General features: G+C 39.4%; 1 protein-coding gene across 5 annotated transcripts in view; it reads left to right on the top strand.

Moving 5' to 3' along the window:
• Nucleotides 1–21,895, top strand: part of NXPE3 (neurexophilin and PC-esterase domain family member 3) — a 45,897-nt gene that overhangs the window by 10,730 nt on the left and 13,272 nt on the right. For all 5 annotated transcript variants that reach the window (XM_045785305.2, XM_045785307.2, XM_045785304.2 and 2 more), the window contains one exon: nt 15,067–15,821. In XM_045785305.2, coding sequence (XP_045641261.1) covers nt 15,067–15,821 — 755 coding nt within the window. The remainder of the gene's footprint in view (nt 1–15,066; nt 15,822–21,895) is intronic.

The following is a 21,895-nucleotide window of genomic DNA, read 5'->3' as shown; positions in this document are numbered from 1 at the left end:
TATTTCATTGTATATATGTATCACATATTCTTTGTCCATTCATCTATGGATGGATACTGGGGTTGCTTCCACATCTTGGCTCTTGTAAATAATGCTGCAGTAAACAGAGGGGGGCATATATAGCTTTTTGAATTAGTGTTTTCATTTTCTTTGGGTAAATACCCATTATCAGTGGATCATATGGTAATTCTATTTTTAACTTTTTGAGGAAACCTCCATACTGTTTTCCACAGCGGCTGCACCAGTTTGCATTCCCACCAACAGTGCATAAGGGTTCCTTTTTCTCCACAACCTTGCCATCAGTTGTTGTTTCTTATGTTGTTGATTTTAGCCATTCTAACAGGTTTGAGGAGATATCTCATTTTGGTTTTGATTTGCATTTCCCCAGTGATGAGTGTGATATTGAGCATCTTTTCATGTGTCTGCTGGCCATCTGAATGTCTTTGGAGAAATGTCTGTTCAGGTCTTCTGCCCATTTTTAATGGGATTATTTGTTTTTTTGGTGTTGAGTTCTGTCAGTTCTTTATATATTTTGGATAGTAACCCTTTATTGGATATATCATTTGCAAATATCTTCTCCCATTCCGCAGTTTGTCTTTTGTTGCATCGATTGTTTCCTTTGCTTTGTATTAAGCTTTTTATTTTAATGTAGTCCTAATAGTTTATTTTTGCTTTTGTTTCCCTTTCCTCAGGAAATATATCTAGAAGAATATTGCTGTGGCCAATGTCAGAGAAATTACTGCCTGTGCTCTCTTCTAGGGTTTTTTTTTAATGGTTTCAGGTTTCCTATTTAGATCTTTAATCCGTTTTGAATTTATTTTTGTGTATGGTATAAGAAAGTGGTCCATTTTAATTCTTTTACATGTAACTGTCCAGTTTTCCCAACACCATTTGTTGAAGAGACTATCTTTTTCCCATTGCATATTCTTGCCTCCTTTGTCAAAGATTAATTGACCAAATAATCATGGGTTTATTTCTGGGCTCTTTATTCTGTTCTTTTGATCTTTGTGTCTATTTTTGTGCTAGTACCATACTGTTCTGATTACTATAGTTTGTGGTATATCTTGAAATCTGGAATTGTACCTCCAGTTTTTTTTTTAAATCTATTTATCTGACAGAGGTGAAAGAGAGAACGAGAGGGGGTGAGGGGGGTGCAGAGGGAGAGGAAGAGGCAGACTGCCCACTGATCAGGGAGCTTGATGTCATGGGGCTCGATCCCAGGGCCCTGGGGTCATGACCTGAGCCAAAAGCAGACACTTAACTGACTAAGCCACCCAGGTGTCCTGCGATACCTCCAGTTTTGTTCTTCTTTTTCAAGATTGCTTTGGCTATTTGGGGTCTTTTATGGTTCCATAGAAATTTTAGGATTATTTATTCTAGTTTTATGAAAAATGCTATTGGTATTTTGATAAGGATGACATTAAATTTGTGGATTGCTTTGGGTAATACAGACATTTTAACAATATTTGTTCTCCTAATCCATGAGCGTGGAATATCTTTCCATGTGTTGGTCATTTTCAATTTCTTTCATTGTGTTTTATAGTTTTTGTTCTATTTATTTATTTTTTTTGAAGATTTTATTTATTTATTTGACAGAGAGAGAGACAGCCAGCGAGAGAGGGAACACAAGCAGGGGGAGTGGGAGAGGAAGAAGCAGGCTCCCAGCAGAGCAGGGGGCCCGATGCGGGGCTCCATCCCAGGACTCCGGGATCATGCCCTAAGCCTAAGGCAGATGCTTAATGACTGAAGCACCCAGGCACCCCCGTGTTTTGTAGTGTCAGAGTACAGGTCTTTCACCTACTTGGTTAAGTTTATTCCTAAGTATTTTATGATTTTTGATACAATTGTAAATGGGATTGTTTTCTTAATTTCTCTTTCTGCTGCTTCATTGTTAGTGTATAGAAATGCAAAGGATTTCTGTGTATCGATTTTGTATCCTGAAATTGGCTGGTTTTGATTAGCTGGGATGGCTACCAGTGGAACAAGAGTAAGAGTAGGAGAGGAAGAGAGGAAAAGGGTAGGAAGGAGAAGGGGGTGCATTGTGAGCATGCATGGTTTGGTCCTTAACAGTTTGTTTATCGTTATAACAACTAAAAAAGAGAAGAAGGATGAAATATTTCCTAATAGGTAATCAGTAGATAAGGGAAAATTTTCTTTTCTTTCTTTCCGTTGAGATACAATTGACATATAACATGTAGGTTTAAGGTGTGCAACATATTGATTTGATATTTATATATTGCAATATGATTATCACCATAGGATTTTATAATATCAGATCTTTTAGTCTTTAATCCATTTTGAGTGGTATAAGAAATGGGTCTAGTCATTTGTCTTCTTGTTGTCCAGTTTTTCCAACACCATTTGTTGAAGAGACTCTGCATTCCCCATCAAGTATTTGTGTCTCCCTTGTCAACTATCAGTTGATCTTAGGGGTGCCTGGCTGGCTCAGTTGGTAGAGCTTATGACTCTTGATCTTGGGGTCATGAGTTTGAGCCCCACATTGGGCATAAAGATTACTTAAAATATTAGTTGATCGTATATGTGGGGCTTTATTTCAGGGTCTTAATTCTATTCTGTATTTATGCCAGTACCATACTGTTTTGATTACTACAGCTTTGTAGTGTAGTTTGAAACCAGGAAGTATGATATCTTCCGTTTTGTTCTTGTTTCTTAGGATTGCTGTGGTTATTTGGGGTCTTTTATGGTTCGGTACAAATTTTGTTTTTTCTTTTACTAAAAATGCCATTGGAATTTTGATAGGGATTGCTTTATAAATGTCTGTTAGGTCCATTTGATCTAATGTAAATGGTTCAAATGCAGTGTTTCCTTGTTGATTTTCTGTCTGGATGATCTGTCCGTTGCTGACAGTGGAGTATTGAAGTCCCCTACTATTCTTTTATTGTTGTCTATTTCTCCCTTCAGTTCTATTAGTACTTAGTGTGTGTGTATGTATGTATATGTGTGTATATATATATATATATATATATATATATATATAAATATATTTACGTGTTCTGTTGTTTGGGTTGGTATATGTTTACGATTGTTATATTCTCTTGATGAATTGATCACTTTATCATTCTATAATGACCTTTTTTGTCTCTTGTTACTGTTCTTGGCTTAAAGTTTATTTTGTCTCATATAACTATAGCCACCCTCTCTTTCTTTTGGTTTCTACTTGTATGGGATATCATTTGTCAGCTCTTTGTTTTCAGCCTATGTGTATCCTTAAATCTGAAGTATCTTTAGGCCACCTATAGTTGGGTCTTTTTTTTTTTTTTTTAAATCCATTCAGCTACTATTTGCCTTTTGCTTGGTGAATTCAATCCACTTACATTTAGAGTATTTATTGATATGTAAGGACTTAATAATGCCATCTTATTCATTGCTTTCTGATTGTTTTGTATTTTCATAGTTTTTTTTTTCCCCTCTGTTTCTACCTTCTTTTGTAAAGTGGTGTTTTTCCATGGTGGTATGCTCTGTTTTTCCTTTCTTTCTCTCTTTTTTTTTAAAGATTTTTATTTATTTCACAGAGACAGCCAGCGAGAGAGGGAACACAAGCAGGGGGAGTGGGAGAGGAAGAAGCAGGCTCCCAGCGGTGGAGCCTGATGTGGGGCTCGATCCCAGAACGCTGGGATCACGCCCTGAGCCAAAGGCAGACATTAATGACTGAGCCACCCAGGCACCCCTCCTTTCTTTCTCTTGTGAATCTATTCTGTTTTTGCATTGTGGTTACCATGGGACTTATGTAAAATATCTCATAGATAATGCTGTCCATTTTAACCCTATAACAACTTAACTTCAGTAGCATACAAAGCTCCACCCTTTTTATATATTTTAAAGATTTTATTTATTCATGAGAGACAGAGAGAGAGACAGAGGCAGAGGAAGAAGCAGGCTCCTCATGGACCCGATCCCAAATATATACAAATATATTTATATACACACACATACACACAGACACATATATATGTATATATGTGTACTTTTAAAGATTTTATTTATTTATTTGCCAGAAAGAGAGCACAAGCAGGGGGAGTGGCAGGCAGGGGGAGGGAGAAGCTGGCTCCCCGCTGAGCAGGGAGCCCGATGTGGGGCTTGATCCCAGGATCCTGGGATCATGATCCGAGCTGAAGGCAGACGCCCAACTGACTGAGCCACCCAGGTGCCCCTGTCCCTTTTATATTTTTGATGTCACAATTTACCTCTTTTTATACTGTGTATTCATTAAATTATAGTAGCTATAGTTACTTTTAATGCTTTTCTGTTTAACCTCTATGCTGTAATTAGGTGGTTAACACACTATTCTATTATAGAATTATAATTTTTTTTAAAGATTTTATTTATTTATTTATTTGTCAGAGAAAGAGAGAGAGAACACACACAAGCAGGAGGGAGGCGCAGAGGGAGCAGACTCCCCGCTGAGCAGGGAGCGTGATGTGGGTCTTGATCCCAGGACCTTGGAATCATGACCTGAGCCGAAGGCAGAAGCCCAACTGACTGAGCCTAGAATTATAGTTTTCTAAATCTGACTGTATTTCTCTTTACCGTTGTGTGTATACTTTCATATGTTCTCGTGTCACCGATTAGTGCCTTCATTTCAGCTTGAAGAACTCTTTTCAGTGTTCTTGCAAGGCAGATCTAGTGGTGATGCACTTTCTCAGCTTTTGTTTTTCTGAAACAGTCTTTGTTTCTCCTTCATATCTGAAAGCTAACTTTGCCAGATGCAGTATTTTTGGTCACCACTTCTTTTCTTTCAACACTTTGAATATGTCATTACACTTGTCCTGGCCCAGAGTCTCTGCTGAGAAACCTGATCGCCAAATGGGTGTTCCTTTCAGATTACTGTATTTTTTTTCTGGCTGCTTTTAGGATTCTCTGTGTTTGTTTTTGACACTGTCCTTATATTGTGTCTTGGAGAAGGTCTTTTTGCATTGAGATAATTGGGTGATCTATGAGCTTTGTGAACTTGGTCATCCAATTATATCCCCAGGTTTGGAAAGTTGGCAGCTATTATCTTTTTAAATAAACTTCAAATAAAAGAGGTCGTCTTTTTACTCTCTGCTCTTTCCCCAATCCTGATTATTCTAATATTTGTACATTTATTTTCATCCTATAGATCATGTAGGCTTTCTGTGTTCTTTTTCATCTTTTTTCTTTGTTCTTTCTTTCTTTCTTTTTTTTTTTAAAGTTTATTTATTTATTTATTTGACAGAGATAGAGACAGCCAGCGAGAGAGGGAACACAAGCAGGGGGAGTGGGAGAGGAAGAAGCAGGCTCCCAGCGGAAGAGCCTGACGTGGGGCTCGATCCCATAACGCCCTGAGCCAAAGGCAGACGCTTAACGACTGAGCCACCCATGCGCCCCTTTCTTTGTTTGTTTCTGACTGGGTTATTTCAAAGTTTCAGTTTTCCAGCTCACTTATTATGTCTTCCATTTAATCTACTCTCTTGTAGATGTTCTCTATGACATTTTTCATTGCATTCATTGAATTTGTTTGCTTCTTTTTTATGATTTCTCTCTCTCTGTAGATTTCTCATTTTGTTGATGTACTTCATTGAATTGTCTGTGTTTTCTTAGTTTGTCGAGTTCCCGTAACCAGCTATTTTGAATTCTTTATCAGATGGCTTGTTACATTCTGTGTGTTTGAGTTAGGTTATTGGAAGATTATTGTTATCTTTTGGGGATGATGTATTTCCTTGATTTTTCATGTTCTTGTAGATTTGCATTGCTGCTTTTGCCTTTAAGGTAGCAGATACTTCCTCAAATCTATACTAGTTACTTTCAGATGGGGTAAACTGTTGGTCCTGTAGTATCTGGGGTTTTCTCCTCCTTATGTGGATACATCTTCTCCACATTTTTGTTTCTTCATGTGACACAATTCTTAAGTTTTTATCTCTTCTCTGAGTCTTATAAACCACCAGGCTAACTGCTGTTAACTTCTTTTGTTTTCTAGAAAGTGGCACTATAACTCAAGTTTCTGGTTTCTTCTTTGCTGATAGATATTAGTCTATTCTTCTGATAGACTCATTTGTCAGACTTACACTTGCCACCTCACTTAGAAGTGTATGCGAGGAGCTAGTTGCAGAGTTGGAGGAGGTGTGAATTTAGTACTCAGGGTGTTGGGGTGCTCATGGGCTCGGTGGGGAGATTGTCAGGCTTATGGATCAACTTCTTGCTAAAGTTCTGAGTGCAGTCAGCAGAACTGCATCCCTTCAATGCAGTTATATTCTCATTTGCCTTTTTCCTGATCTCCTCCCTCCCACCAGTCATGGAGGTCTAGCCTTAGTACTCTGGGTGCTGCTGGAGAGAAATGGGTTTCTCTACCAGCATCTCCCTCAGCAGATAGCTGAGCATTAACTCACCACTGTCCTTTTCCCTCTTGGGAGAGGATGGTACCAGATAGTTCATCTGCACTGTGTTGTGTTGGGGGAGGGACAGCACCGGCGGAGTTTCTGTTAACTGCTCTAGTGCATCACCAGTGGCATGCTGGAATCTCCTCCTCTAGGGAAGGCTGGATTTCCGCAAATTCTTTTTCATTCACTGGGATCTGCCCAGGTCAGCACTCTTCATGTTTTCCCTGACTGTGGCCATGAGGGGTTGGGGCAGGTTCACTGGCTCTTCCGCAGCCTGTGTTAAGTCTGTCTGCCTGTTACCAGATGTACGTGTGGGCGAGACTCCTAGGTCCCTTGGCATATGGTGCTGTTTCCCACAACTCCCATAAAGGCACTTTTGTTTATGGACGGATGCCTGATTAGTTGTTGAAAGGGGGACAAAAAAGGAGGAATGTCTTAGGCTGTTGTATGCTGATGTTAATTCTGCTAAGACGAAATTTTCAGTCATTTTTGCTTTCTCTATTATGGTTTTTTTTTTTTTTTAAGATTTTATTTGAGAAAGAGAGAGAGCACGAACAGGGTGGGGGGCAGAGGGAGAAGCAGACTTCCTGCTGAGCAGGGAGCCTGACGCAGGGGTGCAGGGGTCTTTCCTAGGAATCCAGGATCATGACCTGAGCTGAAGGCAGATACTTAACCGACTGAGCCACCCAGGCGCCCCCATCTCTTACCTTTTTAAATTAACAAATAATACCGTGTTCTCCTTTAAAATGAAGGCTCCTAATGAAATCCTTTCCATTGAAAATGTCTGTAAGTAAGTGTAAAATGAAAATGAAAGGATATTAAGGAGGGCACATATTGCAGTGAGCACTGGGTGTTACATGCAAACAATGAGTCATGGAACACTACATCAAAAACTAATGAAGTACTGTATGGTGACTAACATAATAAAAGAAGAAAGGGAAAAAATACAGATTCTAAGATGATCACTAAAAATTCTTTATTTGGGGGTTATTTTTACCTTGTGTGGGATTATTTTTACCTGTGTAAGATTATGAAGTGTTTTGGCATACGTGGGGAGCTTGAGGCATTTGTTCAAGTGGTTTGTAACAGGTAATACTAGCTTTTAAGGAGAATAATTTTTGGCTTTGCTTTGTTGTTGTTATTGTTTTTTCCCCCTTGCAGTTTAACTCATGATATAATGTTGGATGTTTCCCGGGTTAAGTACTAAAAAGGTTCTGCACACAATTTCCAGTGTGTATGTGGGGGATTTTTCCATACCACAAGGCAATTCTTGGGCATCAGCAGGGTATTCTACAAATCAACACAATTCTGACACTATCTATCTGGAAATTGCATTGTATCCCATACATTAAGGGCTCAGTTCTACTGTCCCCCCCCCCCCAGATGCCATTTGTAAGTTTGGGTTGTCACTTGTGCTTCTTACCTGCTACGTATAGATTGGAGGTTCCAATGACCCCCACCTTGGATTTAACTAATTAGTTAGTGTGGTTTAACGGAACTCAGAGATACATTTTACTTACTAGATTACTGGTTTATAAAAGGATATAACTCAAGAACAACCAGATGGAAGAGATGCATAGGGCAAGCTGTGTGGCAAGGGCATGGAACTCCCATGCTCTTTGTGTGCGCCACTCTCCCTGAGTCTCCATGGGTTCACCGTCCTGGAAGCTCTCCAGAACTCATCCTGTTGGGTTTTTATGGAGGTTTCATTCTACAGGTATGATTGATTAAGTCATTAGCCATTGGCAGTTGATTCTACTTCCAGCCACTCTCCCCTTCCCAGAGGTGAGGGGATGGGACTGAAAGGTTCAGTCCTTTAATCATGGTTGGTTCTCCTGGCAACCAGCCCCCATCCTTAGGTGCTTTCCAAAAGTCATCTCATTAACATCAACCCAGTTGTGGTGAAAAGACACCTATTTTGAATAAGACACGTATTTCAGGGGCGCCTGGGTGGCTCAGTCATTAAGTGTCTGCCTTTAGCTCAGGTCATGATCTCAGGGTCCTGGGATCGAGCCCTGCATTGGGCTCCCTGCTCAGTGGGGAGTCTGCTTCTGCCTGCCACTCCCCCTGCTTGTGTTCTCTCTCTCTCTCTCTCTGTTAAATAAATAAATAAAATCTTAAAAAAAAAAAAGACATCTATTTCACCTTTATAGCTCCGAAGTGTTTTCAGGAACTGAAGACAAGAAACAAATTTTATAACAATAAAACCCCACATAGATTAGTGAAACAGCATAGAGAGCCCAGAAATACACCCATGCCAATAGGGTCAATTAATCTATGACAAAAGAGGCAAGAATATACAATGGAAAAAAGTCTCTTCAATAAATGGTGTTGGGAAAACTGGACAGCTACATGCAAAAGAGTGAAACTGGACCACTATCTTAAACCATACACAAAAATAAACTCAAAATGGATTAAAGACTTAGATGTGAGACCTGAAACCATAAAATTCCTAAAAGAAAACAGTAATCTCTTGAACATTGACCGTACCAACATATTTATGCAGATATCTCCTAAAGCAAGGGAAGCAAAAGCAAAAGTAAACTATTGGGACTACACCAAAATAAAAAATTTGGGAGTTCACCTGGGTGGCTTAGTCGGTTGGGCGTCTGCCTTTGGCTCAGTTCATGATCCCAGGACCCTGGGATCAAGTCCCATGTTGGGCTCCTTGCTCAGCAGGGAGCCTGCTTCTCCCTCTGCCTGCTGCTCTCCCCTGCTTGTGCTCTCTCTCTCTTTCTCTCTGACAAATAAATACAAAAAAAAAAAAAAAATTAAAAAAATAAAAAATTTTTGCACAACAAAGGAACCATGAACAAAACAAAAAGGCAACCTACTGAATGGGAGAAGATATTTGCAAATGATATCTCTGATAATGGGTTCATATCCAAAATATATATAAAGAAATACCAAAAAACCAATCCAATTAAAATGGGCAGAAGACCTGAATAGACATTTTTCCAAAGAAGACATTCAGACGGCCAGCAGACGCATTAAGAGATACTCAGCATCACTATTCATCAGGGAAATGCACATCAAAACCACAGTAAGATATCACCTCACACCATTTGGAATGGCTAGTATCAATTTAAGAAATAGGGGCGCCTGAGTGGCTCAGTCAGTTGGGTGTCTGCCTTAGGCTTGGGTCTAAAAAAACATTTTTTTAAGAAAAGTTTTATGTTTAAAGCAAAATTTATTATTATCAAATTTTTATTTTAATTCCAGTATAGTTAACATATAGTGTTATATATTAGTTCCAGGTATACAATATAGTGATTCAGTAATTCTATACATCATTACTCAGCTCATCATCCTAAGTGTACTCTTAATCTCTTTCATGTATTTCACCCATCCCCACCCACCTCCCTTCTGATATGCTTTATTTTAAACCAGTACCTTCTGTTAAAGTTTTTTTCTCAGCACGAACTTGAAGCATACTTCAGAAGACATGGTTATAAAAGATATATATAAAACATTTCATACAAGAAAAATAGAATACACATTTTCTTCAAGTACAGTCAGAGGAATACCCTGGTTAAATCACATAAAAGGAGACATAACAAATATTAAAATTTAAGAAGCCTGAAATCATGCCAAGTATATTTTCCAACCACAGTGGTACAAAACTAAAGATCAACAATAAAATAAAGCTGAAAAATCTACAAGGTAAATATTAAATATTTAATATGTAAATATTAAGCACCACAGTGCTGCACAAGCAATTAGCCCAATAAGAAAGCAAATAGCAAATCTAAATATGTCTCAAAACAAAAGAAAAAGAAAAAGCAATATTCTAAAACCTATGGGATGCAGAAAAAGCAGATGTTAGAGTGAAACTTATGCTATAAGTGTTTGTATTAAGAATAAAAGTTGAGGGGCACTGGGTGGCTCAGTCGGTTAAGCATCTGACTTCGGCTCAGGTCCTGATCCCAGGGTCCTAGTATTGAGCCCTGTGTTGTGCTCTCTGCTCAGCGGGGACTCTGCTTCTCCTCCTGCCCCTCCCCACCTTGTGCTCTCTGTCTCTCAAATAAATAAATAAAATCTTAAAAAAAAGGAGGCATCTGGGTGGTTCAGTTAGGTGTCTACCTTTGGCTCAGGTCATGATCCAAGGGTTCTCGGATCAAGCCCCATGTTGGGCTCTCTGCTCAGTGGAGAGCCTGCTGCTCCCTCTCCCTCAGTCTGCTGCTCTCCCTGCTTATGTGGTCTCTCTTTCTCTGTCAAATAAATAAATAATATCTTTAAAAAAAAGGAATAAAGAGCAAAACAATTAAAAAAAAAGAAAAAAGTTGAAATAACTTTACACCACGAGGAACTAGAAAAAGAAGAGTTAGCTGAAATTTAGTAGAGAAGAAAACAAAAAAGAAAAATCAGAAACAAATAGAGACCAGAATAAATAATAACATAACATTGAAAGTAATGACCAGTTTAAAAAAAAAATACTGGCAATGCTTTAACTACATTAAGGAAAAAAAGAAGACTCAAAAAACCAGAATGAGAAATGGAAGAGAAAACAATACAACAGTTAACCACAGAAATATATAGTGTGATAACAGATTACTGTAAACAATTATATACTAATAAATTAGATAACCTAGAAAAAAGCTCAGATAATTCCTAAAAACACACAAGTCACCAAGATTGAATCATGAATCTTGAATCCAAGAGGTAGAAGATCTTCTCAGACCAATAACAAGAATGAAAATTGAATTAGGAATCAAAAATCTCCCAGCACAGAAAAGTCTAAGACCTCATGGTTTCATTGGTGAATTCTGCCAAACATTAAAAAAAATAATGACAATCTTTATAAAAATGTTCCCAATAATGGAATAGAGGGAACACATTCAAAATCATTCCATGAGGCCAGTATTACCCTGATACCAAAGCAGAGAAAAACAATACAAGAACAGGGGTGCTAGGGTGCCTCAGTCAGTTTAGTGTCCAACTCTTGATCTCAGCTCAGGTCTTGATCTTAGGATTGTGAGTTCAAGCCTCACATTGGGCTCCATGCTGGGCATGGAGCCTACTTAAAACGATATGAGACCAAAAAAGTCTAATTTTTCCAATATAAATACTGCTACTCGGACTGGGCTTTCTTTCGACATCTATTTGCAGGCTTCTCCACCCCCTTACTTTCAATCTGCAGGCGTCTTTAGGTCTAAAATGAGTCTTTGGTAGGCTTAAAGGAAAATTGACAGGAAATGTTTTGCCCTGGTCTCAGCCTCTTAATTACCTCTCGTTGCTGGACTGGTTCTTGTGGTTCTTACCATTGACTGCAAGCAGGAAACTTCGAAAAACAAGTTTATTATTCATAGGTCCTGGAGGGTATACAGCACACCTGGGGCCACACAGTGAGCTCATGGCTAGAGAAAGAGAGAGTGTGGGCCTGGGGTTCTGCTGTTTTGGGGGGGGGGGAATCTAAGGACAGGGGCCTGGGGTTTCACAGGTTCACTCTTTATTGGTGAATTTAAAATGTAAGAGTGGGAATTTAAAGTACAGGAAATGGTCACTTATCTGAATCTACCAAGATCTCTAAAGCATAGGAGCTTATCGCAGGAGGTGGTGGCCAGGCTCTTTATCTAGTCTTGTGGCTAGCATTGTGTTTTTCTGAGATAGCTGTCTTTAAAGTGGATACCTCTTGAAATGCGTGCCTTGGCAATCAAAATTGAGGTCAAAATTCAGGCACTTGGATTACAAAAAAGAAAAAGCAACTGTCAGAGCTTACACTATAGGAAGATTACAGAGATTTCCCATACACTCTTTGCCCTTTTACATGCTTAGCCTCTCCCATTATTATCATTACTCACCAGAATGGTACATTTTTTAATCAAGGAAAAACCTGCCTTGACATCCCATGATCACCCAAGGTCCATAGTGTACCTTAGGGTTCTGTATTGCTGTTGTGTATTCTGTAGGTTTAGACAAATGTATAATGATATCTGTCCATCATTATAGTACCATACAGAGTGTTTTCTCTCCCTAAAAATCCTCTCCGCTTTGTCTGGCATTTCCTTTTTTCTTTTTTTGGTAGGCTTTTATTTTTTTATTTTTCAAAGATTTTATTTATTTATTTGAGAGAGAGAGAGAGAAAGAGAGAACACAAGCAGGGGGAGTGGCAGAGGGAGAAGCAGTTTTCCTGCTGAGCAGGGAGCCCAATGCGGGGCTCGATCCCAGGACCCTGGAATCATAACCTGAGCTGAAGGCAGATGCTTAACAACTGAACCACCCAGATGCCCCTTTGGTAGGCTTTTAAAATTTTATTTTATTTAAATTCAAGTAATTAGCATATAGTGTGTTATTAGTTTCAGAGGTAGAGTTTAGTGATTCATCAATTGCATATAACACTCAGTGCTCATCACATCAAGTGCCCTCCTTAATATCCATCCCCCAGTTATATCATCCACCCACCCACCTCCCCTCCAGCAATCCTCAGTTTGTTTCCTATAGTTAAAAGTCTCTTATGGTTTATCTCCCTCTCTGATTTTGTCTTACTTTATTTTTCCCTCCCTTTCTCTATAATCCTCTGTTTTGTTTCTTAAATTACACATATGAGTGAAATCATAAAATTGTCTTTCTCTGATTGACTTATTTTGCTTAGCATAATACCCTCTAGTTCCATCCACGGTGTTGGAAATGGTAAGATTTCATTTTTTATGGCTGAGTAATATTCCATTATATATACATACCACATCTTCTTTATCCATTCATCTGTCAATGGACATCTGGGCTCTTTCCATAGTTCGGCTATAAACATTGGAGTGCAAGTGCCCCTTGAATCACTATGTTTGTATCCTTTGGATACATACCTGGTAGTGCAATTGGTGGGTCGTAGGGTAGCTCTATTTTCAACTTTTTGAGGAATCTCCATACTGTTTTCCAGAGTGGCTGCACCAGCTTGCATTCCCACCAACAGTGTAGGAGGGTTCCCCTCCCTCCACATCCTTGCCAACATCTGTCTTTTCCTGACTTGTTAATTTTAGCCATTCTGACAGGTGTGAGTTGATATCTCATTGTGGTTTTGATTTGAATTTCCCTGTTGCTGAGTGATGTTGAGCATTTTTTCATGTGTCTGTTGTCCATTTGGATGTCTTCTTTGGAGAAAGTCTGTTTATGTCTTATCCCCATTTCTTGACTGGATTATTTGTTTTTTGGGTGTTGAGTTTGATAAGTTCTTTTTATCTGATGACACTGCAAATATCTTCTCCCATTCAGTAGGTTGTTTTATGGTTTTGTTGACTGTTTCCTTTGCAGTGCGAAAGCTTTTTGTCTTGATGAAGTCCCAGTAGTTCACTTTTGCTTTTGTTTCCCTTGCCTTTGAAGATGTGTCTAGCAAGGAGTTCCTGTGGCCGAGGTCAAAGGGGTTGCTGCTTGTATTCTTCTCTAGGATTTTGATGGATTCCTGTCTCACATATAGGTCTTTCATCCATTTTGAAGTTATTCTAGTGTATGACATAAGAGAATGGTCCAGTTTCATTCTTCTGCATGTGGCTGTCCAGTTTTCCCAACACCATCTGTTGAAGATACATTTTTCTTTTTTTTTTTTAATTTTTAAAATATTTTATTTATTTATTTGACAGAGAGCGTGTGTGAGAGAGTACAAGCAGGGGGTGCAGCAGAGGGAGAGGGAGAAGCAGGCTCCCCATTGAGCAGGGAGCCTGATGTGGGGCTTGATTCCAGGACCCCGGGACCATGACCTGAGCTGAAAGCAGGCGCTTAACCTACTGAGCCACCCAGGCTCCCGGAGACCATCTTTTTTCCATTGGATATTCTTTCCTGCTTTGTTGATATTAGTTGACCATAGAGTCGAGGGTCCATTTCTGGGTTCTCTATTCTTGGCATTTCTTTTTCATTCTTTCTTGGAATTTGCGTCTCCTTACATTGCCCATCTGTTCTTTCATGTTGTCTGCTTTTTCCCTTAGGAGGCTTAGCATATTAATCATAGTTGTTTTAAATTACTGGTCTGATTGTTCCAACAACCCTGCCATATCTGAGTCTGGTTCTGATGTTTGGTTTGTGTTTTCAAGCTATGTTTTTTGCCTTTTATTATGTCTTGTAGCTTTTTGTTGAAAGCTGAATGTGATGTACTGGGTAAAAGGAACTCTGATAAATAAGCTCTTAGTCGTGAGATGGAGAGGTGTCGGGAAGGTAAAGTGTTTTATAGTCCTATGAGTAAGTCTCGGTCCTCCAGTGAGCCTTTGCTACCGGGCTGTGAACTTCAGAAGTGCTTCTCATTCCTTGTCTTACACTCCTTAAGTTGGATAGATGCTTAGAATGGGCTGGAGCTGGATATGTCCCTTACTCCAGTTTGGTTAGGTGCTGATAAAACCCCAATAGATTAGGCTCTAGTAAAATAGTTTATCTTGAAGGCAGACCTTGTTAAGAACAGAATGCTCGGTTGTATTTCCAAATGGTTCCTTTTCTTCTTCTGCTGGAAGCAAGAGGATTTTTTCCACTGATAATGACTGTGGGGACCTGATTGAGCTCCTGGAGGTAGAATTCACAGAAGGGTGGAGATCTCTCTAAAACTTTATTCCTCATCCTGATTTCACTGTGTTACAAAAAGATAGCCCTGTAAAAGTAGTGAACTCTGATTTTTGAACCAATGTCATCCCAAGTAGTTTTATTAAAGTTAAACAGAAGCAGAGGTACGTTTGGTTGATAGAAGGAAATTTACCATAGCTGTCTGTGGTTTCTGTTTTTGTGTTTTTCTCTTTAGTACTTGGACCATGAGACTGTTTCAGCCACATTCATCGATAGTAGTGGACAGTTTGTTTCCTCCCAGGTGACAGCAATTAGCCGGAATCCTTACTGCGGCTATGAGCATCAGACTCTGTCCAGCCGGGAGCGCATGGAGGAGGACTCCTTGCTGGCTGCCTTACAGTGGCAGGTGCCTGATGTGGGTCCAGTCCCCTTTCTGAAGAGCACTGACCCTTCTTCCAGCTACTTTGTTATCTTGAACTCTGCAGCCTTCTTCAAGGTGGGAAGCCAGTTAGAAGTGCTGGTTCATGTACAGGATTTTCAGAGAAAGCCCAAGAAATATGGTGGAGACTACCTGCAGGCCAGAATCCACTCCCCTAAGCTGCAGGCGGGGGCTGTGGGCAGAGTGGTAGACTACCAGAATGGGTTTTACAAGGTCTTTTTTACTTTGCTCTGGCCGGGCAAAGTTAAAGTGTCCATATCTCTGGTCCACCCCACGGAAGGGATCCGAGTTCTTCAGCACCTACAGGAAGAGAAACCACATAGGGTCTATTTCAAGAGTCTCTTCCGTTCAGGAAGAATTTCTGAAACCACAGAGTGCAATGTGTGTCTTCCCGGGAGTCTGCCCCTGTGTAACTTCACAGATCTCTACACTGGAGAACCCTGGTTCTGCTTCAAACCAAAGAAGCTCCCTTGCAGTAGCAGAATTAACCATTTCAAAGGTGGATACCTGAAGGGCCTCCTAACTGCTGCAGAGAATGCTTTCTTCCAGAGGTGCGTGCTCCTTGTTCTACGGGGTAATTTAAGGGTTCTTTTCTGCTGTTTTTGACCCAATTAGGAGACACTGTCCCATTTAGGAGACTTATCTTGTTTTGGTTATTTGCTTCATATATCTCTCTGAAGTTGGCCCAATTTGGGAGAGTTAGTGAATAAGAAAAAAAAAATTATATTTTGTGAATGGTTTTTATTGATTTATTTAAAACAATTTTTGGGTTCTTTTTAAGTAATCTCTACACCCAAGGTGGAGCTCGAACACACAACCCTGAGATCAAGTTGCATGCTGCACTGACTGAGCCAGCCAGGTGCCTCCCTGTGAATAGTTTTTATTTTATTTTATTTATTTATTTTAATTAATTAATGTATTTTTGTGAATAGGTTTAAAAAAATTTTTTTTAAAGATTTTGTTTATTTATTTGACAGAGAGAGAGAGAGAGAACACAAGCGGGGTGGGGGGACAGCAGACAGAAGAAGAAGCAGGTTCCCTGCTGAGCAGGTGGCCCGATGTGGGGCTTGATCCCAGGACCCTGGGATCACTTCCTGAGCTGAAGGCAGACACTTAACTGACTGGGCCATCCAGGCGCCCTGTGAATAGTTTTTAAAAAATGAAGCCAAGAGCTTACTTCAGTTCAGATTAAAGACCTTTTAACCTTGAGTTTTTGTTTTTTTACCCTCATATCTATGTTTTACTTCGGAACTACATAGCATATCTATAGCTATGTAAGAAAGATCACTTATTCACAGAACAGATCAGAAAAGACTATGAATATGACAACATTGCTGGGTTGATTTAATGATAAACATGGGAAGCCAGGAATACCACAACAAACTATAGTTTTTAAATTAATAGTTGTTGACATTTTTGCTTTACTGTACACAAATTTCTGTTTTTGAACGTAAGTGTAAAACCTTCAGCATAATGATCAATATATGGAATAGAGTGTATGGGTCAGTATGAATTAAAATGTTTTCTTCAACATCCCATGTAGTTCTGAAGTAAAAGAGCATGCCTAAGGAAAAAAAAGTTAGAAAGCCGTATGGTCAAAATCCAATTATTTGAAAGAGTGTAAAAATGTCTTTTATTTTTTAATGAAATAGATACTTAAAAATATTCCTGCTAGAGAGGTAGTTTTGTTGAGTACATCTGGGCAACCCTAAACAATTTTATGTTTTATGTCCACTCATTCCTCAATGGGGGAGAAGTACCTACCATAAGGTGTGTATGTCTACAGGAACTTCTGCAATAAAGCCCTTGATTTTTCACTGCTTGAGTCAGCTTTTGGTCCAAGTTTTAAATACACATTTGGTGGACTCATGCCATGCTGTTAGAAGGCCAGCAGAGGGAGCACTACTCAATGTATTTACGGCGCTGTTGTTCAGTGTACAGGAAAAACTCAGGACACAAGGACTTTAGCTTTAGTTTTATCCTGGGTTCGATCTCAGACAAGCTACTTAACAGCGATGGTGAGCAGATTATTTCAGTTCTGTATACTTTTTGCCAGTGTGAGAAGACTGCTCAATTACCCCTCTTTTAGAGTTGTGTTCTCAGTCTGCTTAGTGGCTTAGCAAAAAAGAAGCAGCATTGCTTGTAATTTATTGAAATTCCATGTGGAATTTACAAACTAGAGAGTTTGTAAAATTTAAGAATATTCCTGACACTAAATCCTACCATTAAAACCAGAAAACACCTGTGAATTGTGAAGGGCGACATAATGTATGTCCCTGTCTTTACTTGCATATGCTGGATGAGGCTGGCTGATGGCACTTTGTAGTAGAATCATTAAGAAATTCTACTTACCTGGAAGTTTGTTGGGAAAATAGTGTTTGAGGTGGCATTTTTGGAAACTAAACATTTGATAGTCCTGATACGGATTTTATCTTTTGCATTGTTTTCTCTTTAAAATTCTGAAGTTTTGTACCAGTTAACGGAAAAGAAAAAGTAAAAGATTGAAATTGATCTTTTGAGGTGTCCTTGGGTGTACTGTTTTGAGCTCATGGCCTGAATATATTAGGCTGATACCCATTTTTACCTTTTTCCCTTGGTGGCTCATAACATTGCTTAATTCAGAAAGGATTAAGAAGCTTAGCTTTGGTCTTTGGTTCCCTAAATTACAGTTGGACAATTAAAGTGATTTAATCTCTGGTTCTTTACTCCTAAGGAAAAAAAATGTTGGTTTTGGAAAGAACAACAGTACTTTGCTTAAAAGATCCTATTAATATAAAGGAAGGCCTTTTGAAAGAGTGAGCTTCTCACATGAAAAGCTTCCCATATACTTTTAGCATAATTTAATCTTTTTTACTTTCTAACTTTATGTTTAAAAAAAAACCTTTCAAATCATTAGAAACACTGCAAGAATAATAAAAATGAACATCCATAGGTCTTTTACTTAGATTTACCATTGTTAGTGTTTTGCTACATGGGCTTTCTCTCTGCAGTGTGTTTACATGTGTGGATGTCTATGTATAATTCTTCCCCCCTGACCATTTGAGAGTAAGTTGCAGGCATCATGGTGTTGCACCCCATGAGTGTGCATCTCCTAGCACGTGCACTCATCCAATATGTAACCAGAGCACAGGTATCACACTTGGGGCCTTTATCAGTGATACAGTACTGTTATTTAATATACAGTCCATGCTCAAGTTTCTCCGGTTGTCCCAGTAATGTCCTTTGTGGCTGTCTTTTTTATTTTATAAAGATGTGTTTATCTATTTTAGAGAGAGAGCACGCGCACGAGGCAGATGACGAGGGAAAGAGAACCATAAGCAGACTCCACACTCACACGGGGCTCAGTCCCACCACCCTGAGATCACAACCTGAGCGAAAACCAAGAGCTGGACGCCCAACTGGTTGTGCCACCCAGACACCCCTTTTTATTTTTAAAAAATATTTACTTGTTTATTGTAGTTTATTTGAACTAATCTAACGTATGATCACACACAGTGTGTTTTGTAATCTCTTTAATCTCTTTTAATTTGGAAGAGGTCTCTAGTTTGTTTTTTATAATATGAAGAATTTGTGTCAGGCCCGCGCTCAGTGGAGTCTGTTTGTCCCTCTCCCTTCCCTTCTGCCTGTACTCGGATGCTTTCTCTCTCTCAAATAAATAAATAAATAAATGAAATCTTTTTTAAAAAGTGTTTAAAAAAAAAGAATTTTGATGTCACCGTTTTGTAGGTTGTCCCTTAGTTTGGATTTGCGGCTTTATTGTTTCTTCATGACCAAATTGAGGTTAAACTTTTTTTTTGGCAGCAAAGTAAGGTTTATTGAGCGATAGCAAAGTGATCGTACAAAGCTCCCAAGGACGGAGGGGACCCGAAGGAGTTGCCCTGGGTTAAACATTTTTACCGGAAAATTACGAAGGGGAAATTTTCTTCTTTTCTTTACCTCAAGGCTTTCTCATGAAAGTGGTTTATTTATGCTGTTTTAGAAGTCATGTTGTGTCTTAAATGCCACTTATTTAAGTTATTTTCTAATATAGTGCCTGATACAGTTGAGCCTTGAAAACAACGGGCATGGGGGGTGCCAACTGCTTGCAGAGTCTGAAATCTCCTCTAACTTCTGACTGTCCGAAACTGAACTACTAATATCCTGCTGTTGACTGGAACCCTTACAGTTGATTAACACGTATTTCGTATGCTACCTCTATTATGTACTGTATTCTTACAGTAAAGTAAGCTAGAGGGGCGCCTGAGTAGCGCAGTCGTTAAGCGTCTGCCTTTGGCTCAGGGGATGATCTCGGAGTTCCGGGATCGAGTCCCACATCGGGCTCCTCCGCTGGGAGCCTGCTTCTTCCTCTCCCACTCCCCCTGCTTGTGTTCCCTCTCTCGCTGGCTGTCTCTCTGTCACATAAATAAATAAAATCTTTAAAAAAAAAAAGTAAGCTAGAGAAAAGAAAATCATAAGGAACAAAAAATACATGTACAGTACTGTACTGTATTTATTGAAAAAAACCCACGCATAAATGGACCTGCGCAATTCAAACCCATGTTGTTCAAGGGTCAACTGTACTGCCTGCCTTTCTTGTGTTTTTGTTTCTCTCCCTCATTAGAATGTCAGTTCTATGAAGGAGGAGATGCTGTGTGTTGCGTGTACTGTTAGATCCCTGACATCTAGGACAGTGCCAGGCACATAGTAGAAGCTTAAGAATTAGTATTATTATTTTTAAGATTTATTTATTTATTTGAGGGAGAGGAAGAGGGAGAGAGTGAGCACACAGGGTAGGAGGGGCAGAGGGAGAGGGAGAGAGAATCTTAAGCAGACTCCATGCTGAGCAGGGAGCCCAACTTGGGGCTCAGTCTCATGACCCTGAGATCACGACCTGAGCGAAAACCAAGAGTCAGATGCTTAACTAACTGATCCATGCAGGCACCCCAAGAATTATTTATTTTATTTTATTTAAAAAAATTTTAATTCATTGCATGCTCAGTTGGTGGCTCAGTTGGTTAGGCGTCTGCCTTCAGCTCCCGTCTTGATCTCAGGGTCCTGGGATTGAGCCCCATGTTGGGCTGCCTGCTCAGCGGGGAGCCTGCTTCTCCCTCTGCCTCTGCCACTCCCCTTGCTTGTGCTCTCTTGCTGTCTTTCTCTCTCTCAAATAAATAATAAATAAAAATCTTAAAAAAAACCTTAATTCCAGTGGGTTAACATACAGTGTTATACTAGTTTCAGGTGTACAATATTTATTGTGATTCAGCAATTTTATATATTACTCAGTGCTAATCAAGATAAGTGTACTCTTTACTCCTCTTCATCTATTTCAACCATTTCCCTACCCACCTCCCCTCTGGTAACCATCTGTTTGTTCTGCATAGTTAAGAGTCTGTTTTTTGGTTTGTGTCTTTTTTTCCTATTGTTCATTTGAAGCTTAATTATTGAAGACCAGATCTCTCTCTCTCTCTTTTTTTTAAGTGAAAGAGAGAGTGTGAGTGGTGGGGGAGGGGCAGAGGGAGAGGGAGAGTGAGAATCTTAAGCAGACTCTCTGCCCAGCATGGAGCCTGACATGGGGCTCACTGTTACAACCCTGAGATCAAGCTGAGCTGAAATCAAGCTGGACACTTAACCGATTGAGCCACCCAGGTGCCCCTTTTTGAATTGATTTTTGATGAAACAAAATATCATGACTCAGTTCCTATATCAAGAATTTGGAAGGGTGCCTGGGTGGCTCAGTCGTTAAGTGTCTGCCTTTGGCTCAGGTCATGATCCCAGGGTCCTGGGATCAAGCTCCGTGTAGGGCTCCCTGCTCAGCGGGGAGCCTGCTTCTCTCTCTTCTTCTGACCCACCCCCTGCTTGTGCTTGTGCTTTCTTGCTCTCTCTCTCTGTCAAATTAATACATAAAATTAAAAAAAAAAAAGAATTTGGAAAGTTAGCATTTTATTTTGTTTGTTTTTGGTTTAAGCATAGGAGGTAATTATTGTGACCCAGTTTCTGGCATAGTTTTAGCAAGTTTTCAGTACTTTTCTCCTGGACTCCACTCTCCCCTGCTTTTTCACACAGCCCTCCATCAAATATTTTCCAAGCATGGACTCTAGTCCAGGGCCTGTGCTAAGTGCTTCAGACAAAAGGTGAGTGAGACACAGTCTGTGTCTTTGAGGAGCGTGTGTTTTAGGAGGAGGCATTCCAGAGCCATCATAATGATGAACAAAGTACCACAAAAGACATATCTAGGGACAAGTGTCTTCAGTAGGGACTCATCTCTGTCCTGGGCAAGGCCTAAGGAATCTGACATGCGACTTAATTCTCCATAGATCTGAGCCTGAAAATTATATAGTGACAGACATTCTCATCAGTGTGAGCCATTTTCTGAGTCTAAGGGGAATAAGTAATTCAGACCAGAATTTGTCATTTTGGAGCTTATAATCTCAGTGCTAAGCAGTAAAAAATTAAAAACCTATTTAATTTTTATTCGCTTTGTATATCTGTATAACCTGCTTATTATAAGAGACCTAGTTTATTAATTAATTGTGTTGATTAACATTTATAAGGATATTTCATCTTAGGGTTCTTTGAAATCATACCTTTTTTAAATTTGCAAATGAAGATACATATCAGAAAATAAATGTTCTTGAATCTAAGTTTG

This window comes from Ursus americanus, chromosome 4 (genome assembly GCF_024610735.1).
Source record: "Ursus americanus isolate L20-20 chromosome 4, mUrsAme1.1.p, whole genome shotgun sequence".
In the NCBI taxonomy this organism is placed as follows: domain Eukaryota; kingdom Metazoa; phylum Chordata; class Mammalia; order Carnivora; family Ursidae; genus Ursus; species Ursus americanus.
The sequence above is the reverse complement of the archived record's forward strand: the minus strand, read 5'-3'. Positions and strand labels throughout refer to the sequence as shown.